Genomic DNA, 20444 nt, shown 5'->3' on the forward strand with positions numbered 1-20444 from the left:
CCGCCGTGGCACTTGGCATAATGATGTCACCGTTGCAAAAGCGCGATGACAGGGCGAATTGTGCAGCTCCGACCGCTGGGTGGAGGGGACCGAGGTGGGGGGAGGGCAACCACATTGGTGTAGACCCCAAAATGGTGGCGAGCTACCGCCATGCCCCCACCCCAAAATGCGTGGAGGGACCACGATGCCCCACGAAACATCTCCTGGGGTGGGAAGTGGGGCAGGTGAAGCCATCAAGGGCAAACCCCCCCTCATCGTGGGACTAACACCTCTGCCCCACAGCGGCCACGGCGATGGAGGTGCAAGCCATGGTGGCCTCCAGGCTATGGGACACCGTGAAGCTGCTGGCAGCCCTGGTCTTGGTGGCATCCACAGGTGAGTGCAGGGGTGGAGGGTGCGACCAGCGGTGCGGACACGCGTGCGGTGGCACTAACACGTGTCTCCCCGGTCCCTCAACCCTTGCAGCCTCCTCGGTGGCGGGTGAAACGCGCGTGGTGGGCGGCATGGACTGCGAGCCCCACTCGCAGCCGTGGCAGGTGGCCATCCTCGACATGTACAAGCTCTACTGCGGCGGCGTCCTGGTGGCCAGGCAGTGGGTGGTGACGGCGGCCCACTGCACCACGCCAGGGTAAGGGTGACGTCTTGCGTGCCACGTTTCTGCCATAGCCCCTGCCCCACGCGGCTTGCACCCCCACGTGTGCCACCCCGCCCTGCCGTGGTGTGCCCCGGTCCCACGTGTCATGGTCTCCATGGCCCACGCGTGTCCTGTGTCGTGGTCCCACGCGTGTCATGGCCATGCTGTGGTCTACGCGTGTCCTGGCTATGCCGGGCCCTACGTGTGTCACGCATGCACCACGATCCCCATGTCCCACACGTGTCCTGGCCATGCTACGGAGCCCGTGTCCCACACGTGGGCCATGCCAAGTCCCACACGTGTCCCGGCCACGCTACGGACCCCATGTCCCACACGTGGGCCATGCCAAGTCCCACACGTGTCCCGGCCACGCTACGGACCCCGTGTCCCACACGTGGGCCATGCCAAGTCCCACACGTGTCCCGGCCACGCTACGGACCCCCGTGTCCCACACGTGGGCCATGCCAAGTCCCACACGTGTCCCGGCCATGCTACGGACCCCGTGTCCCACACATGGGCCATGCCAAGTCCCACACGTGTCCCGGCCATGCTACGGACCCCATGTCCCACACATGTCCTACAAGTGCCGTGGCCGTGTCACAGCCTCCATATCTCATACGTGGACCGTGGTCTCCATGTCCCACACGTGTCCTGGACACTCTGTGTCCCACCACGTGCCATGGCTGCACCATGGTCTCCCTGGGCCGGGCCGTGTCCCTTGCATGTCCTGGCCACATCCCACGCATGCCCCGGTCATGCTGCAGTCCCCACGTCCCACACATGTCCTGGCCATGCCACGTCCCACAGGAGCCACGGCCACGTCCCAGTCTCTATGTCCCATATATGGACCAGGATGTCCGCGTCCCATGCATCCCAGCCACGCCATGCCCCCGCAAATGCCGTGGCCACACTGTGGCCCATGGTCTTGTGGTCCTAGCCACCTCGCTGCGTGTCCCACGCGTCCCTCCTGCCTGCCGTAGGACCACCAGCATCCGCCTGGGCAAGCACAACCTCTACACGCGGGAGTGGGGCGAGGTGCGGAAGATGGTGCAGAAGTTGGTGGCGCACCCCAACTACAACCCCACCACCAAGGACAACGACATCATGATGATAAAGCTCCTGACGCCCGTCACCCTCACCAGCAGGATCCAGCCCGTCCCCGTGGCCTCCTGCCTCCCAGAGCCTGGCACTACCTGTGTCACCTCAGGATGGGGGGCCACCAGCTCCCCAGAAGGTACCCAGTACCCGTGGCCTCTTCCTGATGCCTGGATCCCCTCCTGGAGGTCTGGGTCCCCTCCTGGAGGTCTGGATCCCCCCCTGGAGGTCTGGGTCCCCTCCTGGAGGTCTGGGTGCCCTCCTGGAGGTCTGGATCCCCTCCTGGAGGTCTGGGTCCTCTCCTGGAGGTCTGGGTGCCCTCCTGGAGGTCCGGGTCCTCTCCTGGAGGTCTGGCTTTCCCTCCCTGGACATCTGGGTCATCTCCTTGGCACCTTGGTCTTCTCATGAGTGCCTGGGTCCTCTCCTGGACACCTGGGTCCCCTCCCCAGATGCCTGGGTCTTCTCCTGAACACCCAAGTCCCCCCCCTGGGCACGTATGTCCCCTCCTGGACATCTGGGTCCTCTCCAGGGCACCTACGTCCTCTCCTGGACTCCTGGGTCCTCTCCTGAACACCCAAGTCCCCTCCTGGACACCTGGGTCCCTCCTGGACACCTGGGTCCTCTCCTGGACCTCTGGGTCTTCTTCTGAACACCCGAGTCCCCTCCTGGCCACTGGTGTCCTCTCCAGGACATCTGGGTCCCCTCCTGGACACCTGGGTCCTCTCCTGGACCCCTGGGTCTTCTCCTGAGCACCCAAGTCCCCTCCTGGCCACTGGTGTCCTCTCCAGGACATCTGGGTCCCCTCCTGGCCACTGGTGTCCTCTCCAGGACACCTGGGTCCCCTCCTGGACACCTGGGTCCCCTCCTGAACACCCAAGTCCCCTCCTGGCCATCTGGGTCCCCTCCTGGCCACTGGTGTCCTCTCCTGGACATCTGGGTCCTGTCCTGGACATCTGGGTCCTCTCCTGGACACCTGGGTCCCCTCCTGAACACCCAAGTCCCCTCCTGGACATCTGGGTCCCCTCCTGGCCACTGATGTCCTCTCCTGGACATCTGGGTCCCCTCCTGGACACCTGGGTCCTCTCCTGGACACCTGGGTCCCCTCCTGGACACCTGGGTCTTCTCCTGAACACCCAAGTCCCCTCCTGGACATCTGGGTCCCCTCCTGGCCACTGATGTCCTCTCCTGGACATCTGGGTCCCCTCCTGGACATCTGGGTCCTCTCCTGGACACCTGGGTCCTCTCCTGGACACCTGGGTCTTCTCCTGAACACCCAAGTCCCCTCCTGGACATCTGGGTCCCTTCCTGGACACCTGGGTCCTCTCCTGGACACCCAAGTCCCCTCCTGGACATCTGGGTCCCCTCCTGGCCACTGGTGTCCTCTCCTGGACACCTGGGTCCCCTCCTGGACATCTGGGTCCCCTCCTGGCCACTGGTGTCCTCTCCTGGACACCTGGGTCTTCTCCTGGACATCTGGGTCCTCTCCTGGACATCTGGGTGGTCTCCTGGACACCGTGATCCCCTCCCCCTCACCTGGGTCCCCTCCTAAGAAACGGGAACAAAAAAGGGGCAGCAGAGGAGGAAAGGGAAGGAATTAACCTGAAATTCGGTTCATTTATACCAGATAGGATGAAAAGAAATAAGAAGGAAGAGCCGAAAAACGTCTAAAGCCCTAGAAATCGAATAACGGATTAAATGAGACAGAAATAGTACGGATTTCGATCGAATGAAAAGGAAAGGAGGGAAAGGAAGGGGGGGAACCGATCAAATAACGGCAACGCAAACCAAAGAGAAATTAAAAGGAAGAAAATGAGTTAAGTTCAATAAGTTAAATAGCGCAGAGCATAAAATTAAAACTGACTTCGAGACCCCGGAAGGAAAAAAAAGGCTGAAATGGGATAAAAGAGTAATATCCTAAAATTAAATGAGAGGAAAGGAAAACGGAACAATAATTTAGGAGAAGGCACCCCAAAAAAAAGCCCCTTTTTCTGGAATTTCCCTCAGAAATTCCCCCGGGGACGAGGTTGCGCTGTGTCTCCACCCCGAGAGTTTGCCAACACCCCCAAAGAACTCCTTTTTCTCCCCAAAACCAAGCTGGAGAAGCAAACCACAACTTTTCGCCGGGGCGGGGGGCGCCGGTGCCGGGAGGCGGGGGGGGTTTTTGGGGGGGGAGGGGGTGGGACGCGGATTTCTGCCGATTCCCGGCTCGATTGCTCTGGTTTCTTTCTTCCTCCCACCCCGCTCCGTTTCCCGTCTCAGTTTCTTACCCGGACGTCTTGCAGTGCGTCAACGTCACCATCTTCTCCATGGCCGAGTGTCGCCGCTTATACCCCGGTTCCATCACCGAGAACATGCTGTGCGCCGGGAGCCTCCAAGGCGGTAGGGACTCCTGCCAGGTACGACCAAACTGTCCCCCTCTTGCCAAATTTTCCCCGGGGGGAGGGGGGGGGGCGTGTCGCCAAGGTGGACCTCGGGGACAGAAGGTGACATCCCCTTGGCATCACAATGAGGTCTTCCTCTGGTGGCCAGCGTCACCCAACCTCGCGGTTGGCCAACCCAATGATGTTCTTCAACCCAACAAGGGTTGGCCAACTCAACAAGAGTCCGCCAACCCAAGAGGAGTTGGATAACCCCGTGTTGGTTCTTCAACCCAACAAGGGTTGGCCAACTCAACAAGAGTCCGCCAACCCAAGAGGAGTTGAATAACCCGGTGTTGGTTCTTCAACCCAACAAGGGTTGGCCAACTCATCCATAGTTGGTCAACCCAAGAGGAGTTGAATAACCCGGTGTTGGTTCTTCAACCCAACAAGGGTTGGCCAACTCATCCATAGTTGGCCAACCCAAGAGGAGTTGAATAACCCCGTGTTGGTTCTTCAACCCAACAAGGGTTGGCCAACTCAAGTAGAATTGGCCAACTCGGCAATGGCTGGAAAGCCCAAAGAGATGTGGACAACCCACTGGGGTGGTTGGCCAATCCGGTGATGGTTAAACAAGCCACCAAGCATTCGCTGACCCAATAGGAGTTGGTCACCCAACGCAACGATGGTGGAACAACTCAAGAGTTGGACAACCCAATGGCATGGGTTGGTTAACCCCATCGTGGATTATCAACCCCAAAAAGGTTGACCTAAACCAGTTGGAGGTGACCAAGCCAATGGCAGTTGGCCAACCCACCAACGGTTGGCCAACCCAGAGAGCTCACTCAACCCAACGAGGCTCAACGATGATGGGTCAAGCCACAAAGAGTTGGCCAACCCAACGAGGGTTGGGTGACCTTGTGGAGAATGGTGGCTTCACAGCACGTCTTTCCATAGGGCGACTCCGGAGGACCTCTGGTTTGCAACGGGACCCTCCAAGGTATCGTGTCCTGGGGCATGGAGAAATGTGGGCAACCCAAGAGACCTGGTGTCTACACCAAGGTCTGTAGATACGCCCAGTGGATCCAGAAGACCATGAAGGACAACCAGTGACAATCCAGCAAGCTCCAAGCGCCCAAGGGGAGGGCGGAGGACCACGTCCACGCTCCCACTGCTCGCCGGGGCAGGACGCTGGGACGAGAGAGGCTGTGGGGAGAGGTGGGGTCACCTGGTGAAGCTGGGGAGAGGGTGGGTGGGAAGGCACGAGAAATTAAAAGCGTTGTGATGTTTGGTGGGAAATGTTGTCCTTTCGACCTGTCCCCCCCCCAAAAAATCGATTTCGAGATAAAGCCCGGCCATCGCTTCTCCTCCAGGGTCATCCACAGGCCCAGTGGCCACTCGTGGCCACGGACTTTGAGGTCAGATCCTTCCCATCATCCCCCAAAACTGTGACTTTCCGGGAGGAGAAGGTGATTTTATTTGAAGCCAAAGCTCGTTTCCTTCACCTGCCGTCTCCCAAGGAGCGAGACGCGGGGCCGCGGTGGCCAATCGATGGCGCTGAGGACGTGGACAAGTCCTCCAACCCAAATGGAGTTGGTCAAGTCAACGAGGGTAACCAATCAAAGATGGCCGCCCAACTCAATCACCGCTGGCCATCCAATAGGAGATGCCCAATGGGAATGAAGAACCCAATGAGCATCAGCCAATGCAACAAGGATCACCCAATCGATGAGGGTCACCCAACCGATGAGGGTCACCCAACCAATGATGGTTGGCCAACCCAAGGAGGGTCAACCATGCCAGTGATGATTGGCTAACCCAAGGGAGATGGTCAACGGTGGTTGGCCAACCCAAGGAGGGTCAACCACGCCGGTGATGATTGGCTAACCCAAGGGAGATGGTCAACGGTGGTTGGCCAACCCAATGAGGGTCAACCACGCCGGTGATGATTGGCTAACCCAAGGGAGATGGTCAACGGTGGTTGGCCAACCCAATGAGGGTCAACCACGCTGGTGATGATTGGCTAACCCAAGGGAGTTGGTCAACCCGGTGAGGGTCACCCAACCCAATGATGGTTGGTCAACCCAACAAAGGGTTGGCCAATCCAACAAGGATTACCCAACCCTTCCTTCTGGAGGAGGCATCTGGAGAGGCTTTGGCTCGCCGAGGAGGACTCAAGACTTCTGGTGGCACGGCCGTCGGTGGCACGGCCGTCGGTGGCATGGCCATCGGTGACACGGCCGTCGGTGGCACGGCCTTCGGTGGCATGGCCATTGGTGGCACGGCCGTCGGTGACACGGCCGTCGGTGGCACGGCCGTCGGTGGCACGGCCACGCCGAGGCCTTGCCTTGGGAGGTTGATATGGGAGGACCCGGCGTTGCCCGGTTGGAAGGTGCCACCTGGGGAGGGGGCGTGGCCACCAGCGCTTGAGCTTCGAAGAGACGACGGGGCCACCTCAGCCAGGCGGCCCAGCCCCAATCGGGGAAACGCCATTGGCTGGGCTCTTGCCAAGACCCACCTACCTCAGATGAGGGAAACGCCATTGGTTGGGCGCTGCCCAAGACCCACCCACCTCAAACTGGGGCAATGTCACTGGTTGGGCTCAACCCGAGACCCTCCCACTCCAAATCGGGGAAATGCCATTGGCTGGGCTCTCCCCAAGACCCGCCCACCCCAAAGTGGGGCCACACCATTGGCTGAGCTCTCCCCAAGACCCGCCCACCCCAAAGTGGGGCCACACCATTGGCTGAGCTCTCCCCAAGACCCACCCACCCCAAAGTGGGGCCACACCATTGGCTGAGCTCTCCCCAAGACCCGCCCACCCCAAAGTGGGGCCACACCATTGGCTGAGCTCTCCCCAAGACCCGCCCACCCCAAAGTGGGGCCACACCGTTGGTCGAGCTCTCCCCAAGTCCCACCCCCAAACTGGAGCCACACCATTGGTTGGGCGTCCTGTGCGAGGGCGTGTCACCTCCCCCCGTGGGGGCGTGGCTGCCCCCACCGCCAGCCAATCACCGGCGGCGGGCCCGCTCCGGGTAACGAGGTGGTTTCCTTCCTTAGATTATGGCCCTAAAATGGCGCTGGCTGTAATTAGCGTTAATGACGGCCATCCCATAATAGGCGCTGAGCGTCGGCGCCACGCCCAAGGCGCGGTTGTTGTCCCACTGCGTCGGGGCGGGATTGGCTTAATCCGCCGGTAATCGGGCAGGGCCGGGCGGGGCCGGGCGGGGCCGGGCGGGGGGCAGCCGGGCTGGGAACGGGCAGAGGGCACCCATAGAATCCATAGGGGACCCACATCACCCCATAGATACTGTAGGTGACCCACGTCACCCCATAGATTCCATAGGGACCCACATCACCCCATAGAATCCATAGGGACCCACATCACCCCATAGATTCCATAGGGGACCCACGTCACCCCATAGATACTGTAGGTGACGCACGTCACCCCATAGATTCCATAGGGGACCCACGTCACCCCATAGAATCCATAGGGACCCACGTCACCCCATAGATTCCATAGGGGACCCACAGCACCCCATAGATGTTGTAGGGACCCACGTCACCCCATAGATACTGTAGGTGACCCACGTCACCCCATAGATTCCATAGGGGACCCACGTCACCCCATAGAATCCATAGGGACCCACGTCACCCCATAGATTCCATAGGGGACCCACAGCACCCCATAGATGTTGTAGGGACCCACGTCACCCCATAGAATCCATAGGGACCCACGTCACCCCATAGATGTTGTAGGGACCCACGTCACCCCATAGGTTCCATAGGGGACCCGCGTCACCCCATAGAATCCATAGGGACCCACGTCACCCCATAGGTTCCATAGGGGACCCACAGCACCCCATAGATACCATAGGGGTCCCAGGCATCTGGGCCCCCTTACTCAGCCCCGTGGCCACTCCAGGGCCACCTTGCAGCCACCCCACGGCCACCCCACAGCCGCCCCACAGCCACCCCGTGGCCACCCCATGGCCTCCCCGTGGCCTCCCCGCGGCCTCCCCGCGGCCACCCCACGGCTGCCTTGTGGCCACCCCACGGCCACCCCACGGCCACCCTGCGGCCTCCCCGTGGCCACCCCACAGCCATGCCACAGCCACCCCATGGCCACCCCGCAGCCACCCTGTGGCCAACCCGCGGCCTCCCCATGGCCACCCCACGACTGCCTTGTGGCCACCCCGTGGCCACCCCGCGGCCTCCCGTGGCCACTCCATGGCCTCCCTGCAGCCACCCCATGGCCTCCCTGCAGCCACCCCACGGCCACCCCGCAGCCACCCCGTGGCCACCCCACAGCTGCCTTGTGGCCACCCCGTGGCCACCCCACAGCCTCCCGTGGCCACCCCACAGCCACCCCATGGCCACCCCACGGCCTCCCCGCAGCCACCCCGTGGCCACCCCACAGCCACCCCACGGCCACCCCACGGCCACCCCGCAGCCACCCCGTGGCCACCCCGCGGCCTCCCGTGGCCACCCCGCGGCCACCCCATGGCCACCCCATGGCCACCCCGCAGCCACCCCGTGGCCACCCCGCGGCCTCCCCGCAGCCACCCCGCAGCCACCCCGCGGCCACCCCGCGGCCTCCCGTGGTGGCCACCCCGCGGCCACCCCATGGCCACCCCATGGCCACCCCGCAGCCACCCCGCAGCCACCCCGCAGCCACCCCGTGGCCACCCCCGCGGCCACCCCGCGGCCTCCCGTGGCCACCCCGCCGCGGGGCAGGGCGGGGGCGGGGTGGGAAGGTGGCACCTGCCCGGGGAAGGTCCCCGAGCAAACAGGGGGGGCGGGGGGGGGAGGGAGCCCTCGTTACCCATTAACCGCCAGCCCCTGATAGCGGGGGGCACCCCCACCCCCACCCCGCACCCGAGCCCCGGCCCCCACCATGGCGGCCCCTCGCCTCCTCCTCCTCCTCTTCCTCCTCCTGGCGCTGGTGACCCCCGGTGAGGGGGGGGGTGGGGGTGCGGGGGGGGTCCCCAAGGTGGGGGTGGGGGTGCAGGGGGGTCCTTGAGGGTCCAAGGGTGGGGGAAGGGGGGCTGGGGGGGGGTCCCCAAGGTGGGGGTGGGGGTGCAGGGGGGTCCCCAGGGTGGGGGGGCAGGGGGGGTCCCAGGGGTGGGGGTGGGGGGTGCGGGGGGGGTCCCAAGGGTGGGGGAAGGGGTGCAGGGGGGTGCCAAGGGTGGGGGAAGGGGGGCTGGGGGGGGTCCCCAAGGTGGGGGGGGGGGCAGGGGGGTCCTTGAGGGTCCAAGGGTGGGGGAAGGGGTGCAGGGGGGTCCCCAGGGTGGGGGGGCAGGGGGGGTCCCAGGGGTGGGGGTGGGGGGTGCAGGGGGGGTCCCAAGGGTGGGGGAAGGGGTGCAGGGGGGTCCCAAGGGTGGGGGAAGGGGTGCAGGGGGGTGTCCCCAAGGTGGGGGTGGGGGAGGCAGGGGGGGTGAGAAGGGTGGGGGGGGCGGGGGGGTGCCAAGGGTGGGGGAAGGGGGCGTGGGGGGGGTCCCCGGGGGGGGGGGGGGGGCAGGGGGGTCCTTGAGGGTCCAAGGGTGGGGGAAGGGGTGCAGGGGGGTGCCAAGGGGGGGGGGGGGCTGAGGGAGTCCCTAAGGTGGGGGGGCAGGGGGGTCCCAAGGTGGGGGGTGGGGGTTCAGGGGGGGTGCCAAGGGTGGGGGGGGCAGGGGGGTCCCAGTAGCCCCCAACATCCCCTCCCCCCCCCAGCCCGGCCGTGGGGCGAGCGGATCGTGGGGGGCAGGGAGTGCCCCGCCTCGGCCCACCCCGGCCTCGTCCTCCTCTTCTACTTCGACCGGCACCAGTGCGGGGGGGGCCCTGCTCAGCACCCAGTGGGTGCTCACGGCCGCCCACTGCCAGACCAGGTCCGGGGGGGGCACTGGGAGGCACTGGGAGGGGCACTGGGGGCACTGGGAGGGGAACTGGGGGCACTGGAAGACACTGGGAGGGGGACTGGGGGCACTAGGAGGGGAACTGGAGGCACTGGGAAGCACTGGGAGGGGAACTGGAAGCACTGGGAAGCACTGGGAGGGGCACTGGGGGCACTGGGAGGGGAACTGGGAGCACTGGGGGGCACTGGGAGGGGCACTGGGGGCACTAGGAGGGGAACTGGAGGCACTGGGAAGCACTGGGAGGGGCACTGGGGGCACTAGGAGGGGAACTGGGAGCACTGGGAGGACACTGGGAGGGGCACTGGGGGCACTAGGAGGGGAACTGGAGGCACTGGGAAGCACTGGGAGGGGCACTGGGGGCACTGGGAGGGGAACTGGGAGCACTAGGAGACACTGGGAGGGGCACTGGGGGCACTGGAAGACGCTGGGAGGGGCACTGGGGGCACTAGGAGGGAACTGGGAGCACTGGGAAGCACTGGGAGGGGCACTGGGGGCACTAGGAGGGGAACTGGGAGCACTGGGAGGCACTGGGAGGGGCACTGGGGGCACTAGGAGGGGAACTGGGAGCACTGGGAAGCACTGGGATGGGCACTGGGGGCACTGGAAGACACTGGGAGGGGCACTGGGGCTCTTGGGAGTGAACCAGGAGGCACTGGGGGCACTTGGAGGCACTGGGGGGACACTGGGAGTGGAACCGGGGTCACTGGGAGGGGAACTGGGAGCACTGGGAGGCACTGGGAGTGGGACTTGGGGCCGTGGGAGGGGAATTGGGGGCACTGGGAATGGGAGCACTGGGAGGCACTGGGAGGGGCACTGGGAGAGGAACTGGAAGCACTGGGAGGGGGACTGGGAGCACTAGGATGGGGACTGAGAGTACTGGGAGGGGGACTGGGGCTCTGGGAGGGGAACTGGGGGTACTGGGAGCACTAGGAGGGACACTGGGAGCACTGGGATGCACTGGGAGGGGCACTGGGGGCACTGGGAGTGGGTCTGAGGCCCTGAGAAGGAAACTGGGGGTACTGGGAGACAGTGGGACTGGGACTGGGAGCACTGGGAGGGGGACTGGGAGCACTGGGAGCCCTGCTCAGCACCCAGTGGGTGCTCAGGGCCGCCCACTGCCAGGCGTTTCGGGAAGGCACTGGCAGAGGATCCAGGAAGCACTGGGAGGAACTGGGAGGGGAACTGGGAAGCACTGGGAGGGGAACTGGGAGGGGAACTGGGAAGAGAATTGGGTCATCGTGACCTGTTTCCCGTCCCTCCGTGGCCGTGTCCCTCACGTCCCCACTGCTCGTGTCCCCACCCCTCGTGTCCCCACCCCTCCATGGCCATGTCCCTCGTGTCCCCACCCCTCCATGGCCATGTCCCCCTTGTCCCCACCCCTCGTGTCCCCACCCCTCCATGGCCATGTCCCTCATGTCCCCACCCCTCGTGTCCCCATGCCTCTATGGCCATGTCCCTCGTGTCCCCGTCCCTCGTGTCCCCACCCCTCCATGGCCATGTCCCTCGTGTCCCCACCCCTCGTGTCCCCACCCCTCCATGGCCATGTCCCTCATGTCCCCACCCCTCGTGTCCCCATGCCTCTATGGCCATGTCCCCCTTGTCCCCACCCCTCGTGTCCCCACCCCTCCATGACCATGTCCCCCTTGTCCCCACCCCTCCATGGCCATGTCCCTCGTGTCCCCACCCCTCCATGGCCATGTCCCTCATGTCCCCACCCCTCGTGTCCCCATGCCTCCATGGCCATGTCCCTCGTGTCCCCACCCCTCCATGGCCATGTCCCTCCACCACCGTCACCCCCACGTCCCCAACCACGTCCTCCCGTGTCCCCAACCCGACGCCACCTCCCTCACGCGTCCCCTGCCCCTCCCCCCCCCCAGACACATCCAGGTGCGGGCAGGGGAGCACAGCCTGGCAGCGTCGACGGGGCAGGAGCAGTACGCCGTCGCCGTGGACGTCGTGGTCCACCCCGGCTTCGACGCCGGGGACGGGGACAGCGCCTACGCCCATGACCTCATGCTGCTGCGCGTTGAGCCCCCCTTCACCGTCACCCCCTACGTCCAACCCCTGGCCCTGCCCAGAAGTTCCCCGGCCACCGGCACCAACTGCACCGTCATGGGATGGGGGACCACCACCAGCCCCCAAGGTACGGGGAGCCCCGGGTGCTCGGGGGGGGGGGGGGGTGGCCGTGCAGGGAGGGGACCCAGAGGGCTGAGGGATGGAGAGCTCGACCTACGTGGGCTCGGGTGGTGGCATCTCTGCAGACGAGGCCACGGTTGGGTTGGGTGGTGGCATCTCTGCAGACGAGGCCATGGTTGGGTTGGGTGGTGGCATCTCTATAGATGAGAACATGGTTGGGTTGGGTGGTGGCATCTCTGCAGATGAGGCCATGGTTGTCCAAGGGATGGAGACCTCATCCTGTGTTGGGTTGGGTGGTGGCATCTCTGCAGATGACGCCATGGTTGGGTTGGGTGGTGGCATCTCTGCAGACGAGGCCATGGTTGGGTTGGGTGGTGGCATCTCTGCAGACGAGACCACGGTTGGGTTGGGTGGTGGCATCTCTGCAGACGAGGCCACGGTTGGGTTGGGTGGTGGCATCTCTGCAGACGAGGCCACGGTTGGGTTGGGTGGTGGCATCTCTATAGATGAGAACATGGTTGTCCAAGGGATGGAGACCTCATCCTCTGTTGGGTTGGGTGGTGGCATCTCTTCAGACAAGGCCATGGTTGGGTTGGGTGGTGGCATCTCTGCAGACGAGGCCATGGTTGGGTTGGGTGGTGGCATCTCTGCAGATGAGGCCATGGTTGGGTTGGGTGGTGGCATCTCTATAGATGAGAACATGGTTGGGTTGGGTGGTGGCATCTCTGTAGACAAGGCCACGGTTGGGTTGGGTGGTGGCATCTCTGCAGACGAGGCCATGGTTGGGTTGGGTGGTGGCATCTCCATAGACAAGACCATGGTTGTCCAAGGGATGGAGACCTCAGGGTTGGGTGGGGTCAACCACGCACAGAGGGGACCCAGGCGTCGGGGGCGCAGAGCCCTGGCCCAGGTTGGACACGTGTCCCCTCCCCGTCCCAGAGTCCTTCCCCGACACCCCCCAGTGCGTGAACGTCACCGTGGTGGGTGACAACGAGTGCCGGCTGGCCTACGGCAGCAAAATCACCCAGGACATGTTGTGCGCCGGCGTGGCTGCGGGGGGCAAGGACTCCTGCCAGGTACCTCCAGGTCCCCGTGTCCCCATGTCCCACAGCCACGTCCCCGCGTCCTGCAGCCACGTCCCCACCTCCCCCCGCCCCGTCCCTTTGGTCCCCCCTTGTCCCATTGGCTTTGAGATGTTGCTGTGTCCCGTCACCGTGTCCCCGTGTCCCGTCACCTCGTCCCCGTGTCCCGTCACCGTGTCCCCGTGTCCCATCACCTCGTCCTCGTGTCCCGTCACCTCGTCCCCGTGTCCCACAGCCACCTCCCTCTGGTCCCCTTTGTCCCCTGGGCTTTGAAACGTGGCCACATCTTCATGTCCCCCATCCCTACGTACCCATCTCCCACGGCCCCGTCCCTTTGGTCCCCTTGTCCCCTCGGCTTTGAGAGGTGGCTCTGTCCCCATGTCCCACTGCCACCACGTCCCCTCGTCCCCCGGGCTTCAAGACATGACCATGTCCCATGGCCACGCCCTCACGTCCCATGGCCGCATCTCTTCGGTCCCTGCCCCCCCACCGCTCCCTGCCCATCTCTGGGTCCCAAGAGCAGCCATCCCCACCGGTGGCCACGTGTCCCCCGCCGTGGCCACCCCCCCCCCGCCCTGGTGTCCTCCCTGGCTGGAGACCGTGGCCGAGGTCCTGTCATTGTCCCTTTTGTCCCCAGGGTGACTCAGGGGGACCCCTCATCTGCAACGGGGTCCTGCAAGGCATCGTCTCGTGGGGCGACCACCCCTGCGCGCAGGCGGGGAAGCCAGGGGTCTACAGCCAGGTCTACAACTACCTGCCGTGGATCCGGGAGACCATAGGGGAGGTCTGAGTCCTCCTCGACCCACCATGGACCTGCCGACCCCACCATGGACCTGCCGACCCCACCATGGACCCGCCGACCCCACCACAGACCCACCGACCCCACCATAGAGCCACCGACCCCACCACAGACCCACCAACCCACCACAGACCCACCGACCCCACCACAGGCCCACCGACCCCACCACAGACCCACCAACCCACCACAGGCCCACCGACCCCACCACAGACCCACCAACCCACCACAGACCCACCAACCCCACCACAGACCCACCAACCCCACCACAGGCCCACCGACCCACCATGGACCCGCCAACCCCACCACAGACCCACCGACCCCACCACAGACCCACCGACCCCACTGCAGACCCACCAACCCACCACAGACCCACCGACCCCACCACAGACCCACCAACCTCACCACAGACCCACCAACCCACCATGGACCCGCCAACCCCACCATAGACCCACCGACCCCACCACAGACCCACCGACCCCACTGCAGACCCACCAACCCACCACAGACCCACCAACCCCACCACAGACCCACCGACCCCACCACAGACCCACCAACCCCACCACAGACCCACCAACCCACCATAGACCCACCGACCCACCACAGGCCCACCGACCCCACCACAGACCCACCAACCCACCACAGGCCCACCAACCCCACCACAGACCCACCGACCCCACCACAGACCCACCAACCCACCACAGGCCCACCGACCCCACCACAGACCCACCAACCCACCACAGGCCCACCAACCCACCACAGACCCACCGACCCCACCACAGACCCACCGACCCCACCACAGACCCACCAACCCACCACAGGCCCACCAACCCACCACAGACCCACCGACCCACCACAGGCCCACCAACCCCACCACAGACCCACCAACCCACCACAGGCCCACCGACCCACCACAGACCCACCGACCCCACCACAGACCCACCAACCCCACCATAGACCCACCAACCCACCACAGACCCACCGACCCCACCACAGACCCGCCGACCCCACCACAGACCCACCGACTCCACCACAGGCCCACCAACCCCACCCAACAAGGACCATCTGACCCCACCACGGAGAGGCTGAAGCCACCAAGAAAGGATCAACCCCACCACAGAGCCACCAACCCCGTCATGGATGGACTGACCCCCATCATGGTTGGGTTGACCCCATCAAGGACCAATGAACCCCACCATGGACTGGTCTACCCCAGTATGGACTCCACCATGGATGGACCAAGCCCACCAGAGATGGACCAAGCCCACCATGGATGGACCGACCCCACCACAGACCCCACCATGGGTGGACCAAGCCCACCAGAGATGGACCAAGCCCACCATGGATGGACCGACCCCACCACAGACCCCACCACGGATGGACCAAGCCCACCAGAGATGGACCAAGCCCACCATGGATGGACCGACCCCACCACAGACCCCACCATGGATGGACCAAGCCCACCAGAGATGAACCAAGCCCACCATGGATGGACCGACCCCACCACAGACCCCACCATGGGTGGACCAAGCCCACCAGAGATGAACCAAGCCCACCATGGATGGACCGACCCCACCACAGCCCCCACCATGGATGGACCAAGCCCACCAGAGATGAACCAAGCCCACCATGGATGGACCGACCCCACCACAGACCCCACCATGGGTGGACCAAGCCCACCAGAGATGAACCAAGCCCACCATGGATGGACCAAGCCCACCAGAGATGAACCAAGCCCACCATGGATGGACCGACCCCACCACAGACCCCACCATGGGTGGACCAAGCCCACCAGAGATGGACCAAGCCCACCATGGATGGACCGACCCCACCACAGACCCCACCATGGGTGGACCAAGCCCACCAGAGATGGACCAAGCCCACCATGGATGGACCAACCCCACCACAGACCCCACCATGGGTGGACCAAGCCCACCAGAGATGGACCAAGCCCACCATGGATGGACCGACCCCACCACAGACCCCACCATGGGTGGACCAAGCCCACCAGAGATGAACCAAGCCCACCATGGATGGACCAAGCCCACCAGAGATGAACCAAGCCCACCATGGATGGACCGACCCCACCACAGACCCCACCATGGGTGGACCAAGCCCACCAGAGATGGACCAAGCCCACCATGGATGGACCGACCCCACCACAGACCCCACCATGGGTGGACCAAGCCCACCAGAGATGGACCAAGCCCACCATGGATGGACCGACCCCACCACAGACCCCACCATGGGTGGACCAAGCCCACCAGAGATGAACCAAGCCCACCATGGATGGACCAACCCCACCACAGACCCCACCATGGATGGACCAAGCCCACCAGAGATGAACCAAGCCCACCATGGATGAACCAAGCCCACCATGGATGGACCGACCCCACCACAGACCCCACCATGGGTGGACCAACCCAACCCCACCCCAGACCCACCTCCCACCCCCAATAAACCCCACCCCCGCATCTCCATGGCATCTCTTGACCCCTTGGGGGGCACCTGGGGGGGCAAACGGGGGGCAAACGGGGCAAAATCAGGCAGAAGTGGGCAAAATCAGGCAGAAGTGGCCAAAATTGGGCAGAAGTGGGCAAAATCAGGCAGAAGCGAGCCAAAATCAGGCAGAAGTGGGCAAAATCAGGCAGAAGTGGGCAAAACCAGGCAGAAGTGGGCAAAATCAGGCAGAAGCGAGCCAAAATCGGGCAGAAGTGGGCAAAATCAGGCAGAAGCGAGCCAAAATCAGGCAGAAGTGGGCAAAATCAGGCAGAAGTGGGCAAAATCAGGCAGAAGCGAGCCAAAATCAGGCAGAAGTGGCCAAAATCAGGCAGAAGTGGGCAAAATCAGGCAGAAGTGGGCAAAATCAGGCAGAAGCGAGCCAAAATCGGGCAGAAGTGGGCCAAAATTGGGCAGAAGTGGGCAAGAAGTGGGGGATATTGGGCCAAAGTGGGTCAAACTGTGCTGAATTGGGCAAAAGCAGGCAAAAATGGGCAAAATCATGCAGAAGTGAGCCTAAATCGGGCAGAAGTGGGCCAAAATCAGGCAGAAGCGAGCCAAAATCAGGCAGAAGTGGGCCAAAATCAGGCAGAAGTGGGCAAAACCAGGCAGAAGCGGGCAAAATCGGGCAGAAGTGGGCAAAATCAGGCAGAAGCGAGCCAAAATCAGGCAGAAGTGGGCAAAATCAGGCAGAAGCGAGCCAAAATCAGGCAGAAGTGGGCAAAATCAGGCAGAAGTGGCCAAAATCAGGCAGAAGTGGGACAAAATCAGGCAGAAGTGGCAAAATCAGGCAGAAGTGGGCAAAATCAGGCAGAAGTGGGCAAAACCAGGCAGAAGTGGGCAAAATCAGGCAGAAGCGAGCCAAAATCAGGCAGAAGTGGGCAAAATCAGGCAGAAGCGAGCCAAAATCAGGCAGAAGTGGGCAAAATCAGGCAGAAGCGAGCCAAAATCGGGCAGAAGTGGCAGAAGCGAGCCGAAATCGGCAGAAGCGAGCCGAAATCGGGCAGAAAGCGGGCCCAAGCGGGCAAAGCCGGGCCGAATCAGGCAGCAGCGGGCAAGAGCTGGGCCCGACGTGGGGAGGGGAGCTCCCCGCCCCCCACCCCGCGTTAGGGAGGGGGCCGAGCGCCCCTAAAACCTTGCGTCAGCGGGGGGGGGGGGGAGGGGTGCGTCACGGGGCCCCGCCCGGGGCCGCCTTGCGGGGGAGGGGGTAATTAGGGCAGATAACGAGGCCGGAGGGCAAATGAGGCCGGGGGGGAAAGGGCGGCCATGATGGCGGCGATGGCGGAGGAGCCGGAGCTTCGCCGAACGGCGTCGGGAGGGAGCGTGGGCGGCGTGGCACCCGCGGCGGCGGCGTGGCACCCGCGGCGGCGGCGCTCCGCCCTGGGGTGCCGGCAGGGAGCCCGGGAACCCCCCCCCCCTCCCCCCCCCGCCACCCCGCGCACCCCGTTCCACCCCGTCCAACTGGGGAGAAGCTCTGGAGTCCAACTGGGGAGGACTGGGAGTCGCTGGGGTGGCGTGGGGGGCACTTGGGTCCCCTGGGAGCATCTTCCGTCCTCCCCATCCCCCCACCCCGCCCCTCCCCCCAGGGGTGGGGCAGGGTGGCCCCGCCCCCTTCCCGGCCCCACCCTGACGTGGGCACCCGCCGGCCCGCGACGCGCGGCCGCCATTGGGAGGGCGGCGAGGCGCGAGGACGGCGGCGACGCGATAGGCGGCGATGCGATACGCGGCGACGCGATACGGCGGGGAGAGCGGGTGACATGGCGGGGGGGGAGGGGAGGGGGGGGAGGGGAGAGGGAGGATGGAGGGAGGAAGGGGAGATGGAGGGAGGAGGAGGGAGGGAGGGAGATGGATGGGAGCATGGAAGGGGGATGGAAGGAGGGAGGAAGGAGGATGGAAGGAGATGGAGGGAGGATGGAGGGAGGGAGGGAGATGGAGGGAGGATGGAAGGAGGGAGGGAAGGGGATGGGAAGAGGGAGGATGGAGGGAGGAAGGGGAGATGGAGGGAGGATGGAAGGAGGGAGGGAGAGATGGAGGGAGGATGGAGGGAGGGAGGGAGATGGAGGGAGGATGGAAGAGGGAGGGAAGGGGATGGGAAGAGGGAGGATGGAGGGAGGAAGGGAGGATGGAGGGAGGATGGAAGGGGGATGGAAGGAGGGAGGAAGGGGGGAGGAAGGGGAGATGGAGGGAGGGAGGGAGGGAGGGAGGGAGGCCGGGGGGATGGCGGCAGGAGGGAAGGGGGACGGAAGGAGGAGAGGAGGGATGGAAGGGGGGATGCAGGGAGAGACGGAGGCGCAGGCAGGGGGGGGGGCAGGCGGGGGGGGCAGGGAGAGGGGGGGACAGGCGGGGGGGGCAGGCAGAGGGGGGACAGGCAGGGGGGGCAGGCAGGGGGGCAGGCGGGGGGGGCAGGCGGGGGGGCAGGCGGGGGGGACAGGCGGGGGGGGCAGGCGGGGGGGCAGGCGGGGGGGACAGGCGGGGGGGGCAGGCAGGGGGGACAGGCAGGGGGGGCAGGCAGGGGGGCAGGCGGGGGGGGCAGGCGGGGGGGGCAGGCGGGGGGGGACAGGCGGGGGGGGCAGGCAGGGGGGGACAGGCGGGGGGGGCAGGCAGTGGGGCAGGCGGGGGGGGCAGGCAGGGGGGGCAGGCAGGGGGGACAGGCAGGGGGGGGCAGGCAGGGGGGCAGGCGGGGGGGGCAGGCGGGGGGGGCAGGCGGGGGGGACAGGCGGGGGGGCAGGCAGGGGGGGACAGGCGGGGGGGGCAGGCGGGGGGGGCAGGCGGGGGGGACAGGCGGGGGGGGCAGGCGGGGGGGGCAGGCGGGGGGGCAGGCAGGGGGGGCAGGCGGGGGGGCAGGCAGGGGGGGGGCAGGCAGGGGGGCAGGCAGGGGGGCAGGCGGGGGGGCAGGCAGGGGGGAGCAGGGCAGGCAGGGGAGGCGGGGGGCAGGCGGGGGGGCAGGCAGGGGGGCAGGCGGGGGGGGCAGGCAGGGGGGGGCAGGCGGGGGGGGCAGGCAGGGGGGCAGGCAGGGGGGGCAGGCGGGGGGGCAGGTGGGGGGGGCAGGCGGGGGGGCAGGCAGGGGGCAGGCGGGGGGCAGGGCAGGAGGGGGGGCAGGCGGGGGGGCAGGCGGGGGGGCAGGCGGGGGGGGCAGGCAGGGGGGCAGGCAGGGGGGGCAGGCGGGGGGGGCAGGCGGGGGGGCAGGCAGGGGGGGCAGGGGGGGGCAGGCGGGGGGGGCAGGCAGGGGGGCAGGCAGGGGGGCAGGCAGGGGACGGGCAGGGGGGCGGGCAGGGGGGGGCAGGCGGGGGGGCAGGCAGGGGGACGGGCAGGGGGGGACAGGCGGGGGGGGCAGGCAGGGGGGCAGGCGGGGGGACGGGCAGGGGGACAGGCGGGGGGGGGCAGGCGGGGGGGGGCAGGCGGGGGGGCGGGCAGGGGGGGGCAGGCTGGGGGCCCCGCTCACCCTCCTCCGTGTCCCCCTCAGGGCCATGGAGCTGCTGCCCATCACGGTGCTCCTGCTGCTGCTGACCGGTAGGTGGGGGCCCCCACCTCCCCCCACGTCCCCCCGGCTCCCCCCCTGTCCCCCCACATCCCCCCGGGTCCTCCCACGTCCCCCCACGTCCCCCCATGTCCCCCCATGTCCCCCCCTGTCCCCCCACGTCCCCCCATGTCCCCCCACGTCCCCCCACGTCCCCCCGGGTCTCCCCGTGTCCCCCCACGTCCCCCCACGTCCCCCTATGTCCATGTCCCCATGGAAGGAGCCTGGGGAGGGGACACATCTGGTGGCCCGTGTCCCCATGGAGGGGACACGTCTGGTGGCCCGTGTCTCCATGGGGGGGACACGTCTGGTGGCCCGTGTCCCCATGGGGGGGACACGTCTGGTGGCCCGTGTCTCTATGGGGTGGGACACGTCTGGTGGCCCGTGTCTCCATGGAGGGGACACGTCTGGTGGCCCGTGTCCCCATGGAGGGG

The 20444-nt window shown here is 65.9% G+C and overlaps 1 protein-coding gene and 1 pseudogene across 2 annotated transcripts; both read left to right on the forward strand.

The window, feature by feature from the left end:
* Nucleotides 1–293: 293 nt before the first annotated feature.
* On the forward strand, nucleotides 294–5199 carry LOC309604102 (trypsin-like; the record flags this gene model as incomplete). The annotated part of the gene is made up of 5 exons (XM_082339017.1): nucleotides 294–375; nucleotides 466–628; nucleotides 1615–1868; nucleotides 3989–4125; nucleotides 5044–5199. The coding sequence occupies 5 exons, from the start codon at nucleotides 294–296 to the stop codon at nucleotides 5197–5199; spliced, it is 792 nt and encodes a 263-aa protein (XP_082195143.1).
* Nucleotides 5200–8983: 3784 nt separating this feature from the next.
* LOC309604103 (trypsin-like) lies at nucleotides 8984–13988 on the forward strand (annotated as a pseudogene). The gene is made up of 5 exons: nucleotides 8984–9041; nucleotides 9799–9953; nucleotides 11858–12123; nucleotides 13056–13192; nucleotides 13836–13988. The product of its transcript is annotated as a trypsin-like (transcript).
* The last annotated feature ends 6456 nt before the right edge of the window (nucleotides 13989–20444 follow it).

The sequence above is a fragment of the Platalea leucorodia genome, assembly GCF_965183815.1.
Source record: "Platalea leucorodia genome assembly, contig: HAP1_HAP1_SCAFFOLD_345, whole genome shotgun sequence".
NCBI classification, from domain to species: domain Eukaryota; kingdom Metazoa; phylum Chordata; class Aves; order Pelecaniformes; family Threskiornithidae; genus Platalea; species Platalea leucorodia.